A 23,474-nucleotide genomic window follows, 5' to 3' on the forward strand; every position below is an offset into this window, starting at 1 on the left:
ATCCCAACAACAACAAACCAACCTGTGGAGGCTCTGACCCGAACCTGGGTCCCTCCTCCCATCACTTCCAGCTCTCCGCTGAAAGCTCTTTCTCTTTCTTTCTCCCTGCTGCTCCGGCTGAACTTTGGGGGCTGAAGTTTTGAAAGAGTCAGAGAGAGAGAGAGAGAGAGAGAGAAAAGGGGGGGGGGGGCGGGGGGAGAGAGAGAGAGAGAGACTGTCGCTGCTGCTACAGCTGCTGTTTTATATATTTTTTTTCTGTTGTTGATTAGTGGTGTGGCTTTTGTTTTGTTTGGGTTTTTTTTTTGTTTGTTTTTTTGTTTGTTGGGGTTTTTTTTGTTTGGTTGGTTTTTTTGAGGGGGGAAAAGTATTTTTTTTTAATCTCCATTTTTAGTTCAAATCACCTGGGAAGGTGGGGGAGGAAGGTGAAGGGGGAGGGGGGAAAGAGAGTGTAGCACTGAGAGCCCAGAGGCAAAAGGAAGGGTGCAGGCACTGCCGCTGAGAGGAGATCGAGAGACAGGGGGTGCACTTGACAACCAGCATGCAGAGATGGTAAGAAGTTTCCAGCAGCCTTTCGTTTTCATTCTAGCCTTTACTTTGGTTTGATTTGATTAATAAATTGCTCAGTAACACAAGCAGCCCTGCTCGCTATCGGTGTGTTTCAGCCTTCAAAGAAACAAGCAGCCGGGCAAGGCGAAGTAGGGGGATAATAAATAAATAAATCAGCTCTGTGCTGCGTGGATTGGGGGAAAAATGTCTAAGAGGTTGTGCTAAACTTTTAAGTGAGTTTGGGGGATTGAAATGGGATGGCCACATGCTTTTTACCGCCTCCTTCCTTTCACTAAAGATCAGGAGCTAGTGTAAAAAAAAAAGTGTTTGCGGATGGAGGGAGGGAGAGAAAAGGTGGAGTGGGGTTGAGTCGGACATACGGTGGTCTGATCTATTTTGGCCACCACCTTCTGCTCGGAAATGAGTACGGTTTGCACACAGTGTAAAGGTAACCTTTGAGAGCGGGAAGGAGCTGTGTGTTTGCGCGTGAAACATCGCCTGCGGCAGGGAGACAGGAGTGTAAATCCACCTTCCCTCCGAAACTCCTTTTTTTTGTTGTGCATGTGCTTGCAGTTTGCACCTCTCCAGTCAGCGATTGCTAACAGAACTTGCAGAGTTATGCTGATGCCCTAACTGTAAAGGGGAAGGTGGAGCCCCTCAAAAACCACCTTTGAACAAGTTTTTGCTGCTTATTTCATGTACTGTATAAATGCACGTCTCCTTTACAAGTAGAGGTTTTGCAAAGCAGGATTTGGGCTTTTAATTTAAAAATTAAAAGTCGAAATGGCCAAGGACCTAATTTGACTGAAGTCCGTTTGTCTGGTTTGTGATGCGAGGATAGGTTAAACAGCTGCGAAAGACAAGCTCATTTAAGCCGTGAGTACACTTAACATGCAGAATGATAACTGTTCACATTAACACATGGATCGACTTCAGCTAGTGATGTACAGTGATCATCCCATGTTCAATGAAGTAGTATGTTTCCAGTCGCTGTTTGACTACCATTCTGCTTTCAGTCAGCTTTTGTCACCTCACCCAGGGATGTTACAGAGCTGTCTTGTGTGCCTTGAATATGCATACATATGTACATGCACACACACAAGTGTGTATATATATATATTTCTGTCTCTATCTACATATGTGTGTATGTTTATGCATGCATACATGTATGTGTGTATATACAGTGCTCAAACTATAGATAAAGAATATCTGTGTGAATGGAGTTTACGATGGAGGGTTTGTGTTTTTCCCTTCTCTCCCTAACATGACATGTCTTGTTTCAGTGATCAAAGCCACAATTGGAGTGTAGGAGATGCAACTGTCAAATGTAGACAACAAGGAAAAAAAGAAAAAAAAAAAAAGAGAGAGAGAGGGAAAAAGCAGCATGTGCCCAGGACTGTGGTTACAGTAACACTGACAGAAATTAAAGTGGTTTTGAAAGCAGCATGCGATTTATGATGGTTCCCATTTACCCTAGAGTCAAGCTGTTGTAAAATTGATGCACAAAAGACATCATGTAGTAATCTGGTGTACCCAGGATTAAAGTGGCAATGAGCGTCTTTTTTGTGTGTCTGATGGTTAAAATGGTTTGAAGCTATTTTTTAAGTATGAAATCAAAGCAGGATATTACTTATTTCTTTTCTTAATCTGTATGCTAACTATAAATAGCAGTTGTTGAAATATTTTTTAGTGGAAGTGGGCTTATATTTCTCACTGTCTTCCATTTCCCCCTCTGCATTATGACCCATCTCTACAGACGAATTATAAAATGCGTAGCATTTTTGTCAGTTTCAGAGTACAAATGTGTTCACATAATTACTGAGTTCATTTTAGACAGTAATATTTAATAAACCTGATCAGCAGATCTGCACAAGAATACCAGGTTCCTGCAAAAGTATGTGGAACATTCCTTGCCCTTAAAAATGGCAGGTTTTTTTAATCTGAAATTTAATGGGGCATATGTCCTCTCTGATACACTGTAGTTTCATTTTAAACTGTCCAGTATTAATGAGCAACTAGCTCTATGTATGTTCGGCTTTAAAATACTAAATCACATGAATTTTAAAACTTGCTAAATATTTCAAATGACTCATCTTTACCTGATCCACGTGTAGAAAGGGGTAAATTATAAACTATATGTTATGAGCAAATTTTGAAACTGCTTTTGAGACTTAGGATTGTGAAAGTGTTCCTTAAGCACATATCCTTGCACACGTAATAGAAAAACCCTGCCTTGATACAATGTTTTGTAAAAAATACAACAGTGTGACATTTTAGGGGAAAAAACTTCTAGGAGCAGATCTATATGCCTTTAATAGCATTACATTTTTATTGTTGAGGCCCTTGAGACAGACGACTATGCGATCGCAGTAAACAAAGTAAAGAAGCAGACAAAAGCAGAGATGGCTATTGCTATATAAAAATGTAAATGTTACAGTTTGAATTTTCTAGTGAGTTTTTGAGTTCAGTGCTTTACATAACATTTTGTCCTAATCTTGCTTGCTGTCAGAGATGTTTCATGGTTGTGCAATTGCTGCAGTCAAGAATGCCAATTTGCATTCCAGGAGTGTCATTTGATTACTTTTATCTACACAGCTCGAAGACCAGCCCAGACCTCTCATTTCATCTTGCCATGTCACGAGTCAGTGCTGTGTCCTCTTTTCAAAAATCTGCCTGATTTAGACAAGAAAGAAAAGTACTTTCATGTTGCAGCCGCAGTCCCCTGCTAACTTGTCAGCAGCAGGATATGATTCACTTGGGCCCAGAAGAATGGTACAGAGATGAGGGTTAGGCGGTTCAATAAGCCTATGGACAGGTAGTGTGTGACATCCCAGGGGAGCTTAAGTTAATGAAGAACAGGTCTGCTTAGCTCTTCATACTGTGACCTGGTGCTGTCCCCACAGTTTTCTCATTTGATCTTTCCCAGCAAATTGATCTTTTCTAGTACTTTTTTGCCTTCCAAGTTAGTCCTTGTGGGACTGAAATTAGCAGAGCAACTTAAGTTGGATAATACAGCTGTTCAGAAAAGAAGAAATTGGACACTAGCTCATAGAGGGAGGAGGGGAAAGCAAGCTATTCTTTCTGTTGTTGCTGAGAATTCCTTTTATTTTTAATATTACAGTTTTATTTTCAAAAACTTCAAATAACCATATTACTTTGGAACTTCGCTTTCGTATTTAATAAAGTTTGTACCGATGGTCCATTGCACACTGCTTTAAATGTGTATCATTTAAATAAAACAAACATGCTTGCAGCATAGACTGCAGGTTTGCTTTGGTGTTTGTCAGTTGAACTTGCTTGTTAGAAATGATTTGCTAGTCTGTAATGAGGCTTTTACAGTTGTAAGACATTTTAAATATCAATTGCACATGCCAACTACATTATTTATAGCCTGCTAAATAACTGTAATTCCATAGTATCCAATATTGAAATGCAGTGGAGATTAAACAATAAAAGCCATTACAAATGGTATGTGTAAATATTATGGTAGGTGAAAATATAGTCAGCAAATTACCACTGGCATTACTGGTTTTCTGGAAAACCAGCATATGCCAACAAATTGATTTTAACTAACATTCTCTGCTTAAAATCTGGATTCTAAATGGAGCTATAGTATTATCCGTCAAGTTTTTTACATGCTTTTGCACTTGGTAATTGGAAAGTGGAATGGAGGTGTGTTTGTGTGTGTGTGTGTGTGTCTCTGTGTGTGTGTTTAAATATATACATGGCTAGGTTGTCAAACAATGTAAGATTTCAAATCAGAATTTGGTAAATAAAGCGTAAGTTGGAAATGATTAAGAGGGTCTTTAGTATGCTGCACAAGAGAAAGCAGTATTTAACTTTCTGTATTTCATAGCAGATGTTCTCACATATAATCCACATCCTTTCAAGTTGTAGAATTGAAAACACTGCTGAATGGAAACAAGAACACGTATTATGTAAGGGAAATACTGCTCTCACTCTCTCTCAGTATTGCTTTTGAAAATGGAAAGGAACTGTAAAGGATCATTGGTCAGTTAAGCTCCTCTGGAGAGCTAGAGGGAGCTTCCAGATTTTATTAGATATGCCATAGGTAAGAAAAAGGGGAAAAATATTCTGAATAAGGGAGAGCTGAACTGCTAACTATTTTTCAAAGCCAAAGATCTAGAAATTAGACTTTGAGATGGCTTTATTTTGTGTTGTGTATCTGTGTATGTCAGTAGGATTTGTGGCTGACTACAGATCTTGTGAATTTCAAACAAAGCAGAAATGACCAACAGCAAAGCAATTACATTAAAACAAGTCCAAGTAAAACATTGGATTTTGTACAAAACCCAAATTTATTTTTCTTTCGTCTCAAAGATGGGCGTTTCTGGCAGTGTCCCTTTCCCTTTTGCACTTTGGACAGTGTCACTAGAATGTGAAGTCTTTTCATCACTGAATATTGTTTAATGAGAGTCCTGACTTTCAGTCTGCAGGTTTGCACAGAACCTTTTATTTAATGATTTAATTTGATTTAGTGTCTGCTATTAGTATGTGTTAGGAAAAAAATGTGCGTGTCTGGAAATACAAAAGGTTCCTCATAAAATACAAAACAAATAGAGTGTATCTGTCATTTTGGAAATGTGTATAACTTTCTAATCTAGCCAGGAATTTGTACTTAATTTAGAAGAATAGCATTTAACATGGCTTAATAAAAAGCATCTGTCTAAACCTTGTATTCTGTGTCAGTTTCATCCCACCTAAATTCTGACATATTTTTTTCTAAAAATGCATTGATCATAATTGCTGCTTAATATTTATATGGCAGCTTTTATAAGTATTACTTTGGACAAACTTATTTACCATTTCAGTAAATTACATAATCCAGTGAGATAAAGTACCATATTTGTCTCCTTTATCTCTCACACAGTAGCTCTCATTATGTGCTGTGCTAGTAAAACCCTTTATTTGTTGATTATTAGAATCTTAGTACACTCAGGACTTCTGCTGTAATTTAATGTGGTTGTTCAAAGAGGTTCTCTCATTTAGAATCTTCCCATAATACTCTCACCACGTATTATAAATATGTATATTTTATACTCCAGATAGATATGTAAATACTTTTTTTTTTTATTCCAGGTAAATCAAGGATTTTGAGAGAGAATTCTTTTCATCTGCAGCATCTATTTCAGTACTTTTCTCTTGAAATATGTTATGGAAAAAGAACTCACACAAATTCAGGTAACGATCAGATTTGCTTCTGATTCGTTACTTTAGAGAGTTCTTCCAGTTTCTTTAATTTTTTTTAATGTCCTACTATGTACTTAAATCACATTTTTGTAGAAAACTATGAAAAAGCTAGAGAAGTTTTAAAACCATGCTGGGCATTGCAATTATCTTTTCATTATGAAAACTAGAATGTTCATAGTGCTGATTTGTAAGTCACAAGCGAAGTGAAATCAAAATGCCATAAGCTAACCACTAAAAAGTTTTTAAGTCACCATGGTCTGGTGCACTGTCTGGAAGTTCAGCTATGTTTTTGCAGAGTATTGCAATTGGTTAGGTTTACTGTTCTGCTGCATATAAAACTGTAGAAGCGAGGCCTGTTAGAAAATCTTCAGCTATGGGAAGTTTTAAAGGGTATGCAAAGCATATTATTCACTGTTATCAGCTGTAAATGAAGCTGGGTGTATGTACAACACCCGTCATGCTGTCAGCTGGAATCACACTGAATTAGTGTTGCAACTTTATTATATGTCAAATATGTATTATTTTGAAACTTTTGATTTGTGCTCTTAGTCAATGCTCTTTACTGTTGAATACAAAGATGTAACAGCAAACAAAAAACATTTTTCCCTTTTGTGACCTGACATTTGCCAAAGTGCCCCATGCTGAAATCTCTTTTCAGTATCTTTTTTTTCTTCCAAAGCCAGACATGTACCCAGACACAAAAGCCTCTGTGTATAGCAAGCTGTTTTAAATATTGTGACTCGACGATGTGCTGTCCTTTCTCGGCTTGAGCCAAGGATCTCTGCTCAGTGTCTGTGGATTACCAAGTCCCTTCTTTATTGTACCTCTTGTCAGCTATTCCTATTCATTTAACCTTTCATTAGTGTCTGTGCAGCTTCACTGTCTGGAAAGGCAAGGAGAAACCTAAAGGCCTACTGTCACAGTTATTAGATTTCTCGGTTACATCCCAGCAACCATAAAGGAGTAAGAGTCAACACTATTGTCATGCATGCTGCTATCCTGGGGTGCAACTCTTCTGTGCATATCAAGGACATGTGCCACATGTTGATAATGCATCCCAGAGATAAATGCACAACATGGGGGATAAACCAAGGCTGGCACTAATGAGCTTTGTAGGAGTTATTGCAAAGACAAACAGTTGTGAAGGAATTTCTCTTAAAATGGTGAAGAGATGGATTTGCACTAAGTGTTGCCAAGGCTTGCTTGCAAGGTACTTGTCAATCACGTTAGTTTCATTTAAGTGCGATTTTCAAAGAAAATATGCTTTCTATGACTTAGAAATGTTTGCTTTTCACTTTTTAAGCTGCCAGGCTAAAATGTACTTTAAATTGTCCTCAATAATACACATTATGACAATTGTTTGTATTTAATTGTTTTCGGATCAAAAGCCGCAAATCTTTCAAACTACTTTAAAAAAAATTGCTAATATGGATTGCAATACATTTTAAAATATTCCTCCTAGGAAAACTTGAAAGTTCACTCTTGATTTTGTAAAAGCATTGTCATGGTCTTTTCTGAGGCATAAATTTGGCTAAGAATACCTAGGTCCATCTAAATAGTTTATTCTACATTTGCTACCCAAAGAGCCAAAATTACTAGTTGTGATGCAACTTCCTCATTCTACTGAGGCACATCCTCCATTTAATCCAGCAGAATATTCACATACATTTTGCTTCTGAAGTTTCTTGAAGCCCATCTTATCCCGTTAACCAAATCTAAGTGAACTCTGAGCTCTCAGTTTATATAATAGCAAAAAATACATGCTTATTCCTGACTTCCCTCTAGCTGACCTTTTAGAATGCATTTCAGTTACATTTTTATCAGTAGCATTATCACAATATGATGTATAACTTCATACAACTTTCATGAGGAGATTTCAGCCAAAACAAAATTAGGCCTATATGTTTATAGTTAAATTATAATTTTAATAGCACTCCTTCATCCTATATAAAAATTAGGCTCTCATATTGCTCCTATTCACAGCAAGGTTGAAAGTGGGAGTAAAGCCACTGAAACCAGTGGAGTTAAAGTTTTGTTAAACTGTTGGATAAAGTCTAGTCACCTACTTTGCACTTTTCATAGCATGCTAGGAAGATTTTGAAGATTGTAAATCTAGTGGGCTACAGGAAAATTCTTTAAAACTTCCTTATTTCAGATGAACATTTTCGATTAACATCACCTGAAAGTATGAGTGGTCATCATTCATTAATAGGAATTCTGTGCTTTTTAGTTCTTGATATTTTTATGTTAAAGAAATAAGGCCTGGCTGCACCTTTTGCTTTAATTCAGAACATAGAATCCAAAGTGACCAGCGGTATAATAGTTGGTTGTAGGAACAAGTGCATCCAAAGAAAAATGCATTTAAGAGAAAATTCAGCAAAAGTAGTCTTTTTATATTTCTTGTTCAAACACTGGAAACATTTGTGACGCTGATACTTCATTCCAGTTTCCTGAAATTAAAAGAGAAGCTTCTGTATTTTGTGATTTGAATTAGACAAATATTTAAATGGAAAAAAAATCTTCAGACATGATCTGGAACAAATATAAAAGTTCCCTTAGTTTAAAACATCCTTTCATTACTAGACTGATATTAGCTTTGATGAGTCTAAAACTTACTACATGGTTTCCAAATCAAAGATGAAAGGGCCAGTTAGGAATCAAATAAATTTTCCTGTTGAAATGTAGCATTTGACATTTAGAAAGATGTGCTCAGCATGATGAACCACTTCTCTTTACTGTAACTAGCCTGGTGATTTTTTTGCAATAAAACTACTTTGAAATTGAATTGAGGTATAATAAATTTAAGGTAAATTAATTTGGAACCCCTGATTAGTGCCATTTTTGAACTAAGGAAAATATTTTCCTGAAAGTGCTTTTTCACTCTTTATTGTTAAGACATGTAAAATTTCATTACTAAGTAATTACTTGTGTAGTTGTTTTGATAGACTCTTTCTGGTCTAACTCCATTGACTTTGTAGTGGCAGTGTGCCAATTTTATTAAAGAAAGGTTTTGTTATTCATCTCACTGTGGAGTTGCAGGTACATTCCTAATACTAGTCAAGTGGGCATATACCCCAACTGTATGTTTGGAAAGTTATTATTATGAACAGTAATTTATAGTTTACAATACAGCTGAGCAGTGCTTTTTTACTGTTCTGATGCCAATTATATGCTTCTAAAAGTCTACTGATAATACTTAACTCTCCAGAATGAGATTCTGTACGGAATCCTAGAGACCATTTTGGAAAATGTTTTGCTGCTCTGCTAGAGATGCTAAGAATTAGAAAAAAATAGCAAATACTGCATAAGTAAAAGTGAAAACTTTCAACTTTTTTGTTAGGCTGTAACTATATTTCAGTTAGCAGCTGTATTTTGAGCCAGCTTTTGAAGATACCCTGTTTCTGATATCCCACAAAATATGCCTGATCAAAATAAATGACACTACAAGCCAGTTGGCTAAGTGATTATATAAGCAGTGTGAAGAGTCTGAGTAATTTATGTTTTTCAGTACAGAAACTGGCATTAAGATTTTCCTCTCACTTTGGTGCAAATATTAAAACTCAGTGTGTAGAATTACATATGTTATGTAACTAAAAGCTTCTAAGTGAATTTAAGTCTAAGCTAATGTAATTCACATGGTAAGACAGCAAGAAAGTTAAGTAGGAACAGGAAGCAATAGCAGATAAGTGATGTGTGATTTAAAGGTTTCTGTTCCTTTACTTAAATGACACTTATTTTTTAACTTTTGCCTTTGGAACATAAGTTACAACCTTCAATATTTCCTCTTATCTACATGTAACTCATACTAGTTTGTGTATCAGTGGTGAATCTCATTTATCAGCTGGTATATTTAAGGGATTTGTGATATCAGATGATTCTTCATAAGCAAGAATTTCTTCAGTTCCTGAGTGGACACTTTTGCAGTGGTGTGGTCAGTATGACAGTAGCAGGGATGGGAGTGATCTTCTGGTTCTTTGTGGTTTGGACTGGGGGTCATAAAATGGGAAGAAACTGCTCACCATCTCCTGTAGATTGATGGACAGCCTTTGTGAATGCTCTAGTAGTAGTCTTTTAAAAACAAGAGATGAATAATAGGGTCTCTGATGCAGGTGATAGCAGGGAAGGAGGTGGGTGAGATTGATAGTATAATGCTGGAAGGACCTGGACATTCTATCTCTAGTCACCCCAGCAGCAGGACAAGAGGCTTGCCTCTTTCCAACTGTGCACAACTTTCACATTCTCTCATGTTACTTGTATGTGGAACTTCATGGCTCTTTTCCTGCTAATGATTCACAGGTGTGGGAAGTATGGTGGGATGAATTTTGTATAATTTGTGAGTTCCATGCAGTATTTGGAAGCCTCTGGGCTCTACAGAGGATTTTTGAGTCTGTTAGACAAACCTATGGAACACACAGGCAGTTAATGTCTTCTCATTGTCAAACATGGAGGGTCAAAAAAAATCACTCTTCTCATGAAGCTCTTGCCACACTCACAAAGAATATAATTACACTAGGTCAGACAGTTGCAAGAGAGAAGCTTGCTGGGTGGTGGAGTCAAGAGAACTACTCTTGTCCTCACCTCACAACAATAGTTTTAACCCTCACCTAGAGTTCAGCCTCAAGGATGTGAGGGTTACAACTATTCACCTTCAGACTTCAGTTTTAAATTCAAGCAGTTTTTAGGATTGTTTTTGCTCTTGTTGTGATAAGTTTATAACAAAGAAACACAAATTTAGCTCATAACAAGCAAAATCGTAAAATCATAGAATGATTAGTGTTGGAAGGAACCCTGAAGATTGTCTAGTTCCAACCCCCCACCATGGGCAGGGACACTTTTCACTAGATCAGATTACTCAAAACCGCATCCAACCTGGCCTTGAACACTTTCCAGAGGCAGGACATCCACAAATTGCCTGGACAAGCTGTTCCAGTGCCCCACCACTCTCACAGTAACACATTTCTCCCTAATACCTAGACTAAACCTACACCCTTTCAGTTTGAAGCCATTACCCTTACATTTCTATATGAAAAGTCTCTCTTAATCTTTCTTATAAGCTCCTTTCAGGTACTTGGGGTGACTTCAGGTTACCCCAAAGCCTTTTCCCCAGGCTGAAATATCGTAGTTGTATCAGCCTTTCCTCATAGGAGAGGTGCTCCATCCCTATAATGAACTTGTCAGCCCTCCTCTGGACTCACTCCAACGGCTCCATGTCCCCCCTGTGCTGGGGACCCCAGAGCTGGATGCAGCACTGCAGGTGGGGTCTCACCAGAGCAGAGCAGAGGGGCAGAATCCCCTCCCTGGCCCTGCTGCCTGCACTGCTTTGGATGCAGCCCAGGATAAAGTTGGTTTTTCGGAATGCAAGCACAAATTGCCAGCTCATGTCCAGCTTTTCATCCCTGTAAGCCCCCCAGGCCACTCTCCTCAAGGGTGCTCTCTTTCCTTAATTCCCTGGTCTGTGTTGGTACCGGGACTTGCCCTGACCCAGGTGCAATACCTTGCTCTTGACCTTGTTGAATCTCATGAGATTCCCATGGACCCACTCCTAGAGCTTGTCCAGGACCCTCTGGATGGCATCCTGGCCATCAGGTGTCAATCACACCACTCAGCTTGGTGTCGTTTTCAAGCTTGCTGATGATGCACTCGATTCCCCTGTCTGTGCCATTGATCAAAGTTATTGATTTAATGACTGAAGACATTAAATAACACTGATCCCAATACTGTCGCTTGAGGGACACCACTTGTCACTGGTGTCCATTGGGACATGGAGCCATTGACCAATACCCTCTGAATGCAACCGTCCACCTTATTCACCTTATCCACCAAACAGTCCATCCACCAAATCCATATCTCTTCAATTTAGAGAAAAGGATATTGTGGGAAATAGCGTCAAGGAACTTATGTGAAGTCCAGATAAATGATGTCCATAGCCCTTCCCTTGTCCACTGATGTCGTCACTCATCATAGAAGGCCACTGGGTTGATCCGGCAAGATTTTCCCTTGATGGAGCAGTACAGGTTGTCTCGAATCACCTCCCTGACTTCCATGTGCCTTAGCAGAGCTTCTAGAAGGATCTGTTCCATGATCTTCCCAGGCATAGAGGGGAGATGACAGGTCGGTCATTGCCAGGGTCCTTCTTTCTGGCCTTTTAGAAATGGGTTCAATGATTCCCCCTTTCCGGTCACCTGAGACTTCCTCTGACTGCCATGATTTTTCAAACACCATGAAGAGTGGCTTGGCAACTACATCAGTCAATTTCCTTATGAGTATGGCATACATCTCATCAGGTCCCATAGAATTATGCGTGATTATGTTCTTCAGATGGTCACAGACCTGATCTTGTCTTACAGTGGGAAGCACTTTGCTCCCCCAATCCCTGTTGTGAGATTCATCCACTCAAGAGGTGTGGGAAGAGAAGTTGCCAGTGAAGACTGAGGCAAAAAGTTGTTCAGTTGTCAGCCTTCTCCTCATCCATTGCTACCAGTTTTCCAACTTGTTTGTCAGAGGGGGTATACCTTCTCTGACCTTCCCATTCTGGTTAACGTATCTGTAGAAGCCTTTGTGATTCTTTGTGTGCCTTGCCAAGGCGAACTGCACTTTTGCCTTGGTCTTCTTCACCCCATCTCTTCATAACTGGGCAGCACCCCAGCACTCTTCCCAGGAAGAAGACCTGTCCCTGCTTCACTGCCACTGCATTTTCACTGTTTGACCAACAGTTCCCTATTCTGCCATACCATCTCCTGCCTTCTTTGCCCGAATTCTCATTCCTGAGCCTTGCTAGGTCTTATGCTCTATGGAAGACTTCATTAAAGATCTGCCAGCTGTGTTCTACTTCCTTGCCCCTGAGGGCAGTTTCCCAGAGGGTCCAGTCATGGGATTCATCCCACCAAGTTTCAGTAATGGCACCTCAGTCATAACTTTCTAGCAGCGCGGTGGCTTCCAGCTACTCCTATTTGCTGCCTATGCTGCATGCATTGGTGTAGAGGCACTTAAGCTGGATTGTTGGCCAAATCACCTTCTTAGAGGAGCACCTCTAAATTTCATTGAGATATTTCCCCGGTGTCTACTTATTGGCTGTTACTGACTTAGAAGTTCCTATCTCATCTCCAAATGTGTTCTAGTGTGGCTAGCACATTTCGGACTCATTGACAGAGGGCCCTTGCTAGTACTAAGTTTGTATGTTTCTTTTGTTTTACATGTTGCGAGAATGATTTTGATTTGATGCTTAAATTTAATGCAAAGTTATTTTGAGAAGCAACTTAATGTTTGTGAAAAACTTACCAGTGGCCAGTATAGAAAGATGACCTGCAGATGGACTAGAAGGAAAAACTTTCAGAAATTCTGCTGCAACTTTCCTCTTTGTGTTTGTGTGTGTAGATATTTATACAACATATTATGGTAAGTGCATACACCATATTTCCATATAAACTCGTTAACATATAAATATACACAAACATAGATACCTACGCTCATATACATGGTATGCATACAGTACATACATACATAAATGCATTCAGATATTCCCCCTGGACTCAGCCCTAGGGAGGCACATCTGGTGCTCTGCATCCAGTTCTGGGATCCTCAGTGCAAGAGAGACATGGAGCTGATGGAGCAGATCCAGCAGAGGGTGACAAAGGTGATTAAGGGACTGGAGCATCTTTTTATCAGGAAAGGCTGGGGGAGCTGGGCCTGTTCAGCCTTGAGCAGAGATGACTGAGCAGGGACCTCATCGATGCATACAATTGTCTGAAGGGAGGTGTCGAAAGGATGGATTCAGGCTGTGCTCGGTGCTGCCAGGGAATAGGATGAGAGTCAGTGGGCAGAAACTGATGCACCGGAAGTTCCACCTGAACATGAGGAAGAACTTCTTTACTGTGCAGCTAATCAAGCACAGGCACAGATTGCCCATCAATGTTATGGAGTCTCCCTATTGGAGATACTCCAGAACGACTGGGATGAAATTCTGTGCCATGTGCTCTGAGATGACCATGCTTCAGCAGTCAGGTTAGACCAGATGATCTCTTTGGTGGTCCCTTCCAACCTTCCCTATTTTGTGATTCTGATTCAGTGATATACATAAGTATTAATATATATATGTATGCATAATGTTTTTTCTGGACTGAAATTTTTGTTACCAGGAAAGCTTTTTGGGTAGTTCTAGTTCTTGAATAAAAGTAAGATACAGATCCATTCTAAAAATTGTGAAATTTACTGCACTGTTGAAAGGGAAACAAATATTGTACCTCTCTAATCTTAGGAGTACGTTTTAGCAAATACCGGTTTCTGTTTGTAGTTTCGCATTTCTTATTTTATTTTCATTATTCTCTAGCTTTCTTATCTGTTCTGTATATTGTAAACCCTTTTTCTCAACAGTCTCATATAATGCACTGAGTTTCCTTTGAGATATTGAGTTATCTTATTCTGTGATTTGAATATGTTTCCATGGACATTATTTAAACAAAAGCCAGTGTTGTGAATCTGTGTCTTATAAATATATTATAGTAATGATAATGAGACCTGCTAACAACCAAGCCTCTCATAGTTCTCTAATTCTGTGAAGGGCCAGCTCTTGTGGATATTTTGTCTTGAAAGCAGTGTTGAATTGGATTTGTAGAAGAATCCTTGTAGATACTTGCCTAATTTAAGGATTTCCTTTCTTTTAAGAAATCTGATGGCTTCCATTTGTGATGGCAATATTTCATAAAAAGCACAACATTATGCCTTTTGTAATACATTATAAAAGAAGAGTAACCAAAACTGGTCTGGCATTTCATTGGCTTGCAAAAGAGGATCTTCCATCCTTTTATGCTTGTTTCTATTGCTGTTATAAATGTACATTTAAATATATTGTGATTATATTGTCATGGGAATGTTTCATATAGTGCACGTTTGGTTAGTTTTTGTTATGTATCTCTGAATTTTCTGTGAAAAAGCTTCAGGACTGTGAAAATTTTAGGAACTTGCTGTTCCTAGTAAGAAGGTCTTGGGAAAATAAGTATTTATAGCTGAGGATAACCATAAAATAATGGGAAATACCAGGTGACAAAATGCAGTGGCACAGCAGGAAAAAGCATAGAACTTCATAAGTTATGTGAAGGGTAATGGAAGCTCAGCTGAAATTAAGTCCTACTACTTAACAGCCAACTTCTTTGAATACCATTCATGTAATTGCACTATTGCAGTCACTGGGATAGGTATGCAGAGTAAATGAGTCCAGTGCAAACAGACTCAGGTGTTGTTTAACTTGATTTCAGGTAAGGTAGAAGTTGGTGCCTTTGAGGTATTACATAATTTCAATGGAAATACTTAGTGTTCTGTTAGATGGTTTTTGTTGGCCTTCAGTACTTAAAAAACTCTGTTATCTAGCTTATTGAAATTTCATCCCAAGATGTCAAGAAAATATGTTACAAAATTGAATTATAGACATAAGCCAGGTATCATTCTAGGACCTTATTCATAAAGAAAGATGGCATATATATGACAATTCAGGAGTGAACAAACTTCATCTGCAGCTTATTTAGAGTGAACTGATGGAACAGATCCCCCCTCAGCAAGGCAGTCACTACCAGATCTCACATTGACTTGAAAAAGACTTTTACCTTTCTAAATTCCTGGTTCTTGTGAACATACCTACTGAAGACTGCTTCTACTAACCCTCAGTAGGAAGTGAAAGCTTTTCAACTGATTTTTACTGTCCTGATCACATGTAGTTTACCTCACTTTTAGTGCTGGTAAATCTATGTGACATGCTACAAGTTAACTCATACACTGTGAGTCTGTATCCTGGTCACCTGATGGTTCCTTCTTTGTGTAATTGTTTTCTAATAGTTCACGGGTGTTTTGCCTTTGGCTTTCATGAGTTTAGTGTCCGGTCTTAATTATCAGAGCTGGAAAACAGTAGGGCCATGGTATTAGCACTTTGTTCTGAAGGGATCATGGTAGCTTGAATTATGGTATATTTTCAACAGGCTTTTTTAATGTCACGCTAAAGACAGGCACTCCATGAATAGTGTCTGAGTCACCATGCTATTTATCCAAAACCTCATAGAATTGAGGAAAAAACATTGTTTTTAACAGAAGTCCAGTCATCCTTCTAGTGTAGCAACTTGTAAGAACTGAAATAGGGGAGCAGTTTTACTGTAAGTAAAAGCTGCAGGGTTAAAAACCCCTCAACTGAATGCATATCATTAAATGTATGGTCTGCATAATATTATCATCTGTAGCATGTATTCATATGTTGATTGTGAAGAAAGAAAACGTGGGTAATAATGTAACTCTGTAGTATACTGCAATATTCAAAAAATACCAGTCTCTCTTAAATCGAGCAAAATCTGTGAATGAACTCCATAGTCATAGAACACTGGGTTGGAAGGAACCTCACAGATCATCTGGTCCAACCATCCTTAGTAAAAACTTGGTCTGGTTGATCAGTGCAATGCTCTATGTTATGTGTTTTCCTGAGGTGCACTGTAGCTCTGGAGCACACTGAATTACAGTAAGTTCTTATTTATTCATACTAGCATTATGCTATTACTTACTTACAGCACTTGAAGTGCACCAGTGCCTCTTGAATGCAGGATCAATGCCCACAAATTATGCAAGATGAAGTCTTTCCTTCTCTTGAGATGATCCTAATTTTTGAAAACTGTTGTTTGTAAGACTGAGAAGTAAAGGTCTGGTTGCTGAGCCAGACACAGTTTAGAGAAGCTAACACAGGTTGATAGTTTTGGGTGTACCCACATGCTGCCAATTTTGTTTCTTGCTTTGCCAAAATTAGGTTACTTTCCTTCTTGTTGTATTCATGAACTGAAAAAGTGCTGAATGTGGCCCACCCAGCTACTATGCAGGTTAAGTAAACTGTTTCTGGGATGATGTTGAAAGTACTAGTTTTAACTGAGGAAGACTTATATGGTTTAAGTGCCATGTTAGCCATAGTACCACAATTATAAACAAACATTTATAAATATATAAATATATATATTATATATATATATATATATAAAATAAACATATAAATGTATATAAATAAACATTTAACTATTTCAGCTTCAGATGAAATATGTATGTGATACTGTGCTCTTCATGTCTTTGAAAAATTTCTTTCTTTCCTCATATATACATAGTATGTGACATCACAGACACACGGTTTCCAAGTATTCGGCAAGGGCCATGTTTTTTGTTAAGTATCTGAAGCAGGGAAAAGAGAGTTATTGTCAGATTTTGTTTAGATAGGACATGGTGTATGCTGACAAAAGAAATATTTCTGCCAACAGCGCTGTATCAGCTCTCTAAGTAATGCTAATCTAAGAGGATGGAGGTTACTGTAGTAAGAGCGTTACTGTATTCATTTTAGAAAGGCAATGTATTTTTTTGCTCAAAGTTTGTCTAAGGGCGTGAAATTAAAGATGTTATGCTGTTATGTTCTATGAGATAGTTACCAAAATTGAATATCTGGTTCATTTGTATATCAAGAATACGTAAACTGTTTTCTAAATAGAGGAAAACCCTAAAAAATTACTATTGTGTCTTATGCAAATATTAGCTTAATGAATTTCAGTCTGGAAAAGTATCAATTATGATTGTTTTAGCTTAAGGTGTACTTTCCAAGATATCCACATCACGAATTTATGGACTTTGAATTTCATTTAAAGAGACAGTGTCAGTGTTTCCTGTTAAAAAAACTGTAATCATGGGCATCCTGTTCAAAAAATGACCTTTAAAGTACTTGTTTGTAGGGAACATGGCAGAGCAAGAAGACCCTTTCAAATATCTGAGGAAGCTGATTTAAACTAGCTGAAGTCTAATTCTTTCTGTAGAATCAAACAAGACAACCATAAGGTTAATCCATATGGACATTGCCATTATACCTCATTTGGTGTCTTGTTGGTTGCTTAAATGAAAACATTTAGAAACTAGATACCTAATTGAACTGCTCAGAGCTCACTTATTCTGAAGTTAGTACTAAAGGCCCTTCCAGGGACTGCTGTTTGAAAGCATGTTGATGATATGTCTTTGACAGTAATACTCTTTTTTCTTTTCTTTTTTTTTTTTTTCTTTTCTAATGCCAAGATAAGTACTACTTGTATAATCCTTGCCTAATTTATTTTAGAATTGATAGAATTTGGTGTTTCATCCCAGATTTAAGATCCCATGCCCACAGTCATTAAAGAAATCTTCTTTGATTTGTATAAATGTTTTGTCATAATGTAGTCTTTAGGGAAGAATTACACCCTTTCACTGAAAGAAAAGAAACCATTCAAAGGATTGAGTCTCTTTTTCTTAATTTGTAATATAGCCCATTTTGGTGCTTCAGGGCAATATTTTTTTTCTCTCCAGCTTATGAAGGGTGTTTCAGCTGAATATACTCATACCTTTAAAAATCATTTGGTGTGAGAACTTTTTAAGTTACAGGGTGGTTTATTTTTTTTTTTTATAATACAGTATACCCTGCCTTTGAGCTTTCAATTTAAGTCTTCTGTCATATACTGCCAAAAACTTTGTTCAGAGCTCTGTCTGTGTTGAAACATGTATGTCTGTCCCAGTGTCATAACTAATTATATACCTTGTATGCTTACTTCTAGTAATTGGAAAGTAGACCTACCGCAGGATAAGTTTTAGTATTAGATTGTATCTTGGGGACATGTTGCAGAAATCAAGTTTCCACCAAGCAGCAACTTGAATTTGTAAACAGATATTACTATTTTAAGTGCATCATCTCATGGTTGTTTCTTGACATCTGTGTGTGTTTGTTTTAAACCTGGGGAGAGGGTGTTTTTGAACTGTACCTCTGCATGAGTAGTAATTATAACCCACTTCTTTTTAATCACAGTATTCTGAAGTGTCTGTTATCTCCACTTCAGATGAAGGCCTATGTTGCCATGCTGTCTTTCTGCAAATTGTGTTTGGTGGTTCTGAACTTCCAAAAATATGTCTGTACATAGCGCTTGGCTAAGTTCTGTTGGCCTGCAATGCTGTTTTCAGTTCCTTACTTTAAGAAAAGGAAAAAAGAAAAGGAGCTGGAGACTGTAATTTTTATCAGTAAGAAAGCATGGAAATTGGAGGGAAAAGCAACATTTCTTTTGTCTTTCCCTTTGTAGCATCCTTTGCTTGTGTTTTGTGTGTATGAATACATGTATATGTTTTTGAGTATCTATAAATTTTCCTAGGTACATGCAGAATGAAAGAGCTAGTCTTGCAGTTATGTGTAGTTTTTCTTTGCGTGCTTAGAGCTAGGCTAGCAAACAATGATTTATACACACCAGCATGTAAAAATATGTGCTCCTTGTTCATGCCTGCTGAATAAAGACTTTGCCAGTCTTAAGTCTCAGAGCCTCACATGTAGCTGCAATTAAAGTCTTAGGACTGAGCATTTAATGCTAACAATAGATTACAGTATTGTTAGGCTGTGTTCTGATTTTGTTAAATTATGGGACCTCATTTTTATGGGAGTTGCATGGCTACTTGCTGTTGTGCATTAAAAACTGTTACTTTCATACGGTAGGTATCACTGTTCTAATAAAACTACAACAGTAGTTCTTGGATTTCTCCAAAATGCATATTTAATTTTTTTTTACACAATATAGAAAAATAATGAGCATATTTATTATAATAATGATTGCTTTACGGGGAAACTTATTTTTTTATTTGTTTGATAACAAAATGATTGGTTGTCTCTCATTATGTGAAATTTAAGTTTGTTTTTTGTTTTCCAGTTAAAGGTTTCTTAGATAACTTACCTGTTATGTAACCTTCTGTCTATTAGGTCTATGGCAAGAGAGCGGCATGATTTTGTCAAATGAGGCTTTTACTTTGTGGCATCTTTGAAATTAATGTGAATTAAATCACTTCCTTTGAAAGTTTTTGACAACAAAGTGTTTGGTGTGTTTTTAAACATTTCCAGTCTCTTGTCAGATAGTTTTATCTTCCACTTTCCTCTCCACAGCTGACATGTTTTAGAAGGGCTCAGGGAAGGAGAAGACTGGGTCAGTCTGACCAGGGAAAGTATAATGCTGTCCCGCATTCCAGTTTTATATGTGTTCACAACTGAGTTAATATTTCTTGCTAAGAAAGATTAGTGTACTGCAAGTAAGATCTTCCAGTGATTTTTAAACTTCAGTTTTCTTCTTTGAATATATGCAAAAATTTAGAATCCTAATTTCTGCAGGGAAAAAAAAATATTATTTACCAGTATAAAAAAGCATACTTCACATACAGGATTTTGGTAGGGTTTTAAAAAATATTTATCTTGTTGGAACTTTAAGTAATTTTATTATTTTTCTTATCTGTTTATACAACTCTCTACTCACATGTGGATTTGAAACACTTAATTTTGAAAACTAAGCCAGCTATTCCAGTAATGTGAAAATTGGAGGTAGAGTTGTCTGAGAAACAAGTACATCTTACTCAGCCACTGAGGAAGAAAGAAGGCTGGGTATTTTTCTATATCCCAGTTCAGGGAACCCATCTTCTATATCTGTCATTCATTGTTCTCCTCAATGATGTGTTCTTTTCCCCTTTGCTTGCTGTAAAGGAAGAAGATGGTTTTGTCCCTATCTTTGAATCACTTTGGATATGGCTGTTCTAGCTTTCTTTCAGACAGGCAAGGTATTTATGGTCTTCTCCCTAAACTTCTGATTTTTAAGTCTATCTTTCCTCTAAAAACTCTTACCTGAAGGTTTCCAGAGCACTAGCAGTGAGGAACTGACATGACAGTTTTCACTTCTGGTCACAGAAATCTTGTCAATGAAGATGAAACTACAAGCAGTAGTGGTTACAGAGAGCCATGGAGCTATTGATCTGAAGGCTCAGATAGATTCTACATTACTTCCATTCATTCAGTGTTTGAGAAGCTTGTCATGCCACAAGGACTAAAATTCAAAGTACAAGTTTCAGATTTCTTAAAAATGAATGACCCTTGCCTGAAAGTGATTCCTGCTTGCCCACAAATCTGAGAGAGTTTTACAAGTCCTGACAATTAATATTTTTCAAGGTTTCTATATAGAAAATCAGAATGAGTGAAACATCTAGTAGTGGTATTGGCAGAGTAAATACCATTTGACAATAACAGAAACATTTGTTATCAGTAAATTAACTGGTAGTTGACAGGAACATAAAACTATTAAACTCTCTAAAACAAGTAGAGAAATGCTGCCTGGAAAAAAATTGTTTTTCTTCTATGCATAATAACATGTAGCAAGAGAAGAAATTTTGGCCTGTGGTTGGTGTTGTCTGTAATACGTGTACTGGACATGAATATAATGTGAATCCTGGAAGTATTTTTTCACTGTTCAATGTGGCAGACCATTATCACTGTTAGATTATTCAAATTATAAATCCAAAGTGTTGATAATATCCATTATTGCAATAATGAAAATACACATTTTTCAATTCTTATTGCTACTTCAAAGATAATTAGTAAGATGCACAGTAATTGTCATTTCTACTATAGTGCTTTTTCTTAGAGGAGAATAAGGCAAGATCCTTTATGGAAAGGACTCAGTTTAATTTGCACAAATATGGTTTGATTTTGAGGTAAATGTGTGGAATGTCAAAATGGATGTGGGTAGGAGAAGTTGGATTGACTTTTGTATTGTGGCTGTATTTCTTGTCTTAGTTCTGGAGTTAAGAGCCTAGAAGAACCCCAGGAGCTCTTGCAGCACTGGTCTTACAAATATGGCACAAAAAAAAATGCAGATGTGTTTTACTAGAAGTTATTCAGTCTGCTGCTGGTTTCTCTCTGTTATCCATTGTGTTACTTTTAAGTTTCTGAACAAATTTTAATATACACAGAGAAAACTTCTATGTGTCAACATCTGTTTTGAAACATTTAAACGTGTAGTGCTTTACATTTTACTCCCCTCAATGATGCAACTTTCAAAGCAAGTTTATTATTTTTTTAAATGTTTTATAACACAAGCAAAAAAAGTAGAGAAACATTGAAACATCCTAATGTCTTACTTGTCATTGTGTATCTACGGTGTATAAATATGAGTGCATACAATATCTGCTTCTAATACACATGAAAAAAACCTGGATGGAAAGATTCAAAGACCTGTGTGTATGGCAGTTCTGTTGTCTTTTGCTAGTGTGCAATGTATTATTGAGTTATGCCTCTTGGGAAGACAGCATTTTTAAGCTCCACAAAGTTGAATGACTTTTGTTGTGCAAAAATCCCTAAAAACAAAATCCCATCAAACTAGACCCCCGGCATCTGTTTTTCATCTGCTCTGATTGTATCAAGAGGAAACAATCCCATGTAGATGAAGAGTTGTATTCACCATGAGTTAGGTCCCTAGCGTAATTGCAAGGGTTGGAGGAACCACTATCCAGAACTTGTCTGACACAGTAACTGAATGTAACATTTTTTGATTTTTCTGGTATTACAGCTATATTACCCTCATTTTTCAAGAGCATTGTGGAAGCTAAAAGGATGTATTTTTGTCCAGAATCATACACAGGGAGGTTATGCTGTGTATTATTCCATGAATATCATATCATATCAGTAATCTCTCAAGAGGTAAGGGTGGGTCTGATCCTCTCCATTAATACATGTTCCCCTTTCCCATTCCCAAAAATGTCTGCCAGATGTGTGATACACCAATAAAAATTCAGTTGTGAAAAGACTCAGAAGCATGCTTGGTGCTGTCTGAACTGGAAAGTAAGGATTCCAGAAACATGATAGATGGTGAAATGAACCCCTTCCCCTGTGCAAAATGAAGTCTGTGCCTAATTTGGAGATAACAAAGCATCTAGTTCCATGAGAGATCAGACTTACTCTGAAGATCTGCAGAGGACTACAATATGTCTTGTTCATACTTATTTGGAGTATTTTGGAGTGCCTGTACTCCAGCTGATAGCTGAACTATCCTCTGATAAATGATGGCTGTGCGAGAGAGATGAGCAAACTTCAGGTGTCAATAAGCAAAAGGCAGCAGGAATAAACCAAATTAGTGACACGGAACATCTAATGGTTCTACTTTAAATGAAAAAGTGCTTTCCTGAAGCTTTGATATTTATATCAGTGGGAAATGAACCACAGTAAATTCAACAGGTGCATGCAGGAGCAACTGTCTTCACTGGTTTGAGTAGAAGAATAGAATTAAAGTCAGAGTAAATTAAAAAAAATAGTCCAACAACTAAAAAGTCCCTAAACCAATATAAAATACTCTAAAATAGAGTATTGTGGCAGATTTTGTGTCAGTGCATTAATATGAATATAAATTTCTCTCCAGGACTTCAACAGAAATTGATATCTGTCCTTAGAACTATGCCAAACCATATCATTTATGTAGCTTCTTAAAACTTGCATAGTCTTCTTGTGCTTTATGAATCTCAGTTTTCAGTAATTCCTGATTTGGCCATGTCCGCTTTTTCTCAGAAGATGTCAATCAGATGAGTATTACTTTTTGAATTGTATCCCATGTGATAAAAGTAGTATACAGACTTACAAGATGCAGCTAGCTTCACAGTTGGCCTAACTGATGTTGTAAAAATGTAGACTTTTACTATCTGCCGCTGTAGTTTCTGTACCTGAAAATGTTTCCTTCACCAGATGGAGCCTTAGTTTAGTAGTACTTGTGTTCTCCTGTGCCCCTCAGCATGCTCAAGTGCTTCTTCTGAACTCTTAATTAATATAGATGTTTTATTTGAAGTCTGATTTTTCTTACTCCATTGTCCTAACTAAACTTTGAATCAATCCATCTTTATGATTTTTTGAATAG

The 23,474-nt window shown here is 37.4% G+C and overlaps 1 protein-coding gene across 5 annotated transcripts in view; it reads left to right on the forward strand.

Moving 5' to 3' along the window:
* Window positions 1-377: 377 nt before the first annotated feature.
* The window catches only part of BNC2 (basonuclin 2), a 349,594-nt gene continuing 326,497 nt past the window's right edge, over window positions 378-23,474 (forward strand). For 2 of the 5 annotated variants that reach the window (XM_042053948.1, XM_042053947.1), the window contains exons 1-2: window positions 378-549; window positions 5,647-5,748. In XM_042053948.1, the coding sequence (XP_041909882.1) occupies window positions 5,722-5,748 (27 nt within the window). In that variant the 5' untranslated portion in view covers window positions 378-549; window positions 5,647-5,721. The remainder of the gene's footprint in view (window positions 550-5,646; window positions 5,749-23,474) is intronic. The other 3 variants (XM_042053945.1, XM_042053937.1, XM_042053940.1) reach the window with 3 other exon arrangements.

The sequence above is a fragment of the Corvus kubaryi genome, unplaced genomic scaffold (assembly GCF_017639235.1).
Source record: "Corvus kubaryi isolate FWS band 111438036 unplaced genomic scaffold, C.kubaryi_AGA036_p1.0 split1-37296, whole genome shotgun sequence".
NCBI lineage: Eukaryota > Metazoa > Chordata > Aves > Passeriformes > Corvidae > Corvus > Corvus kubaryi.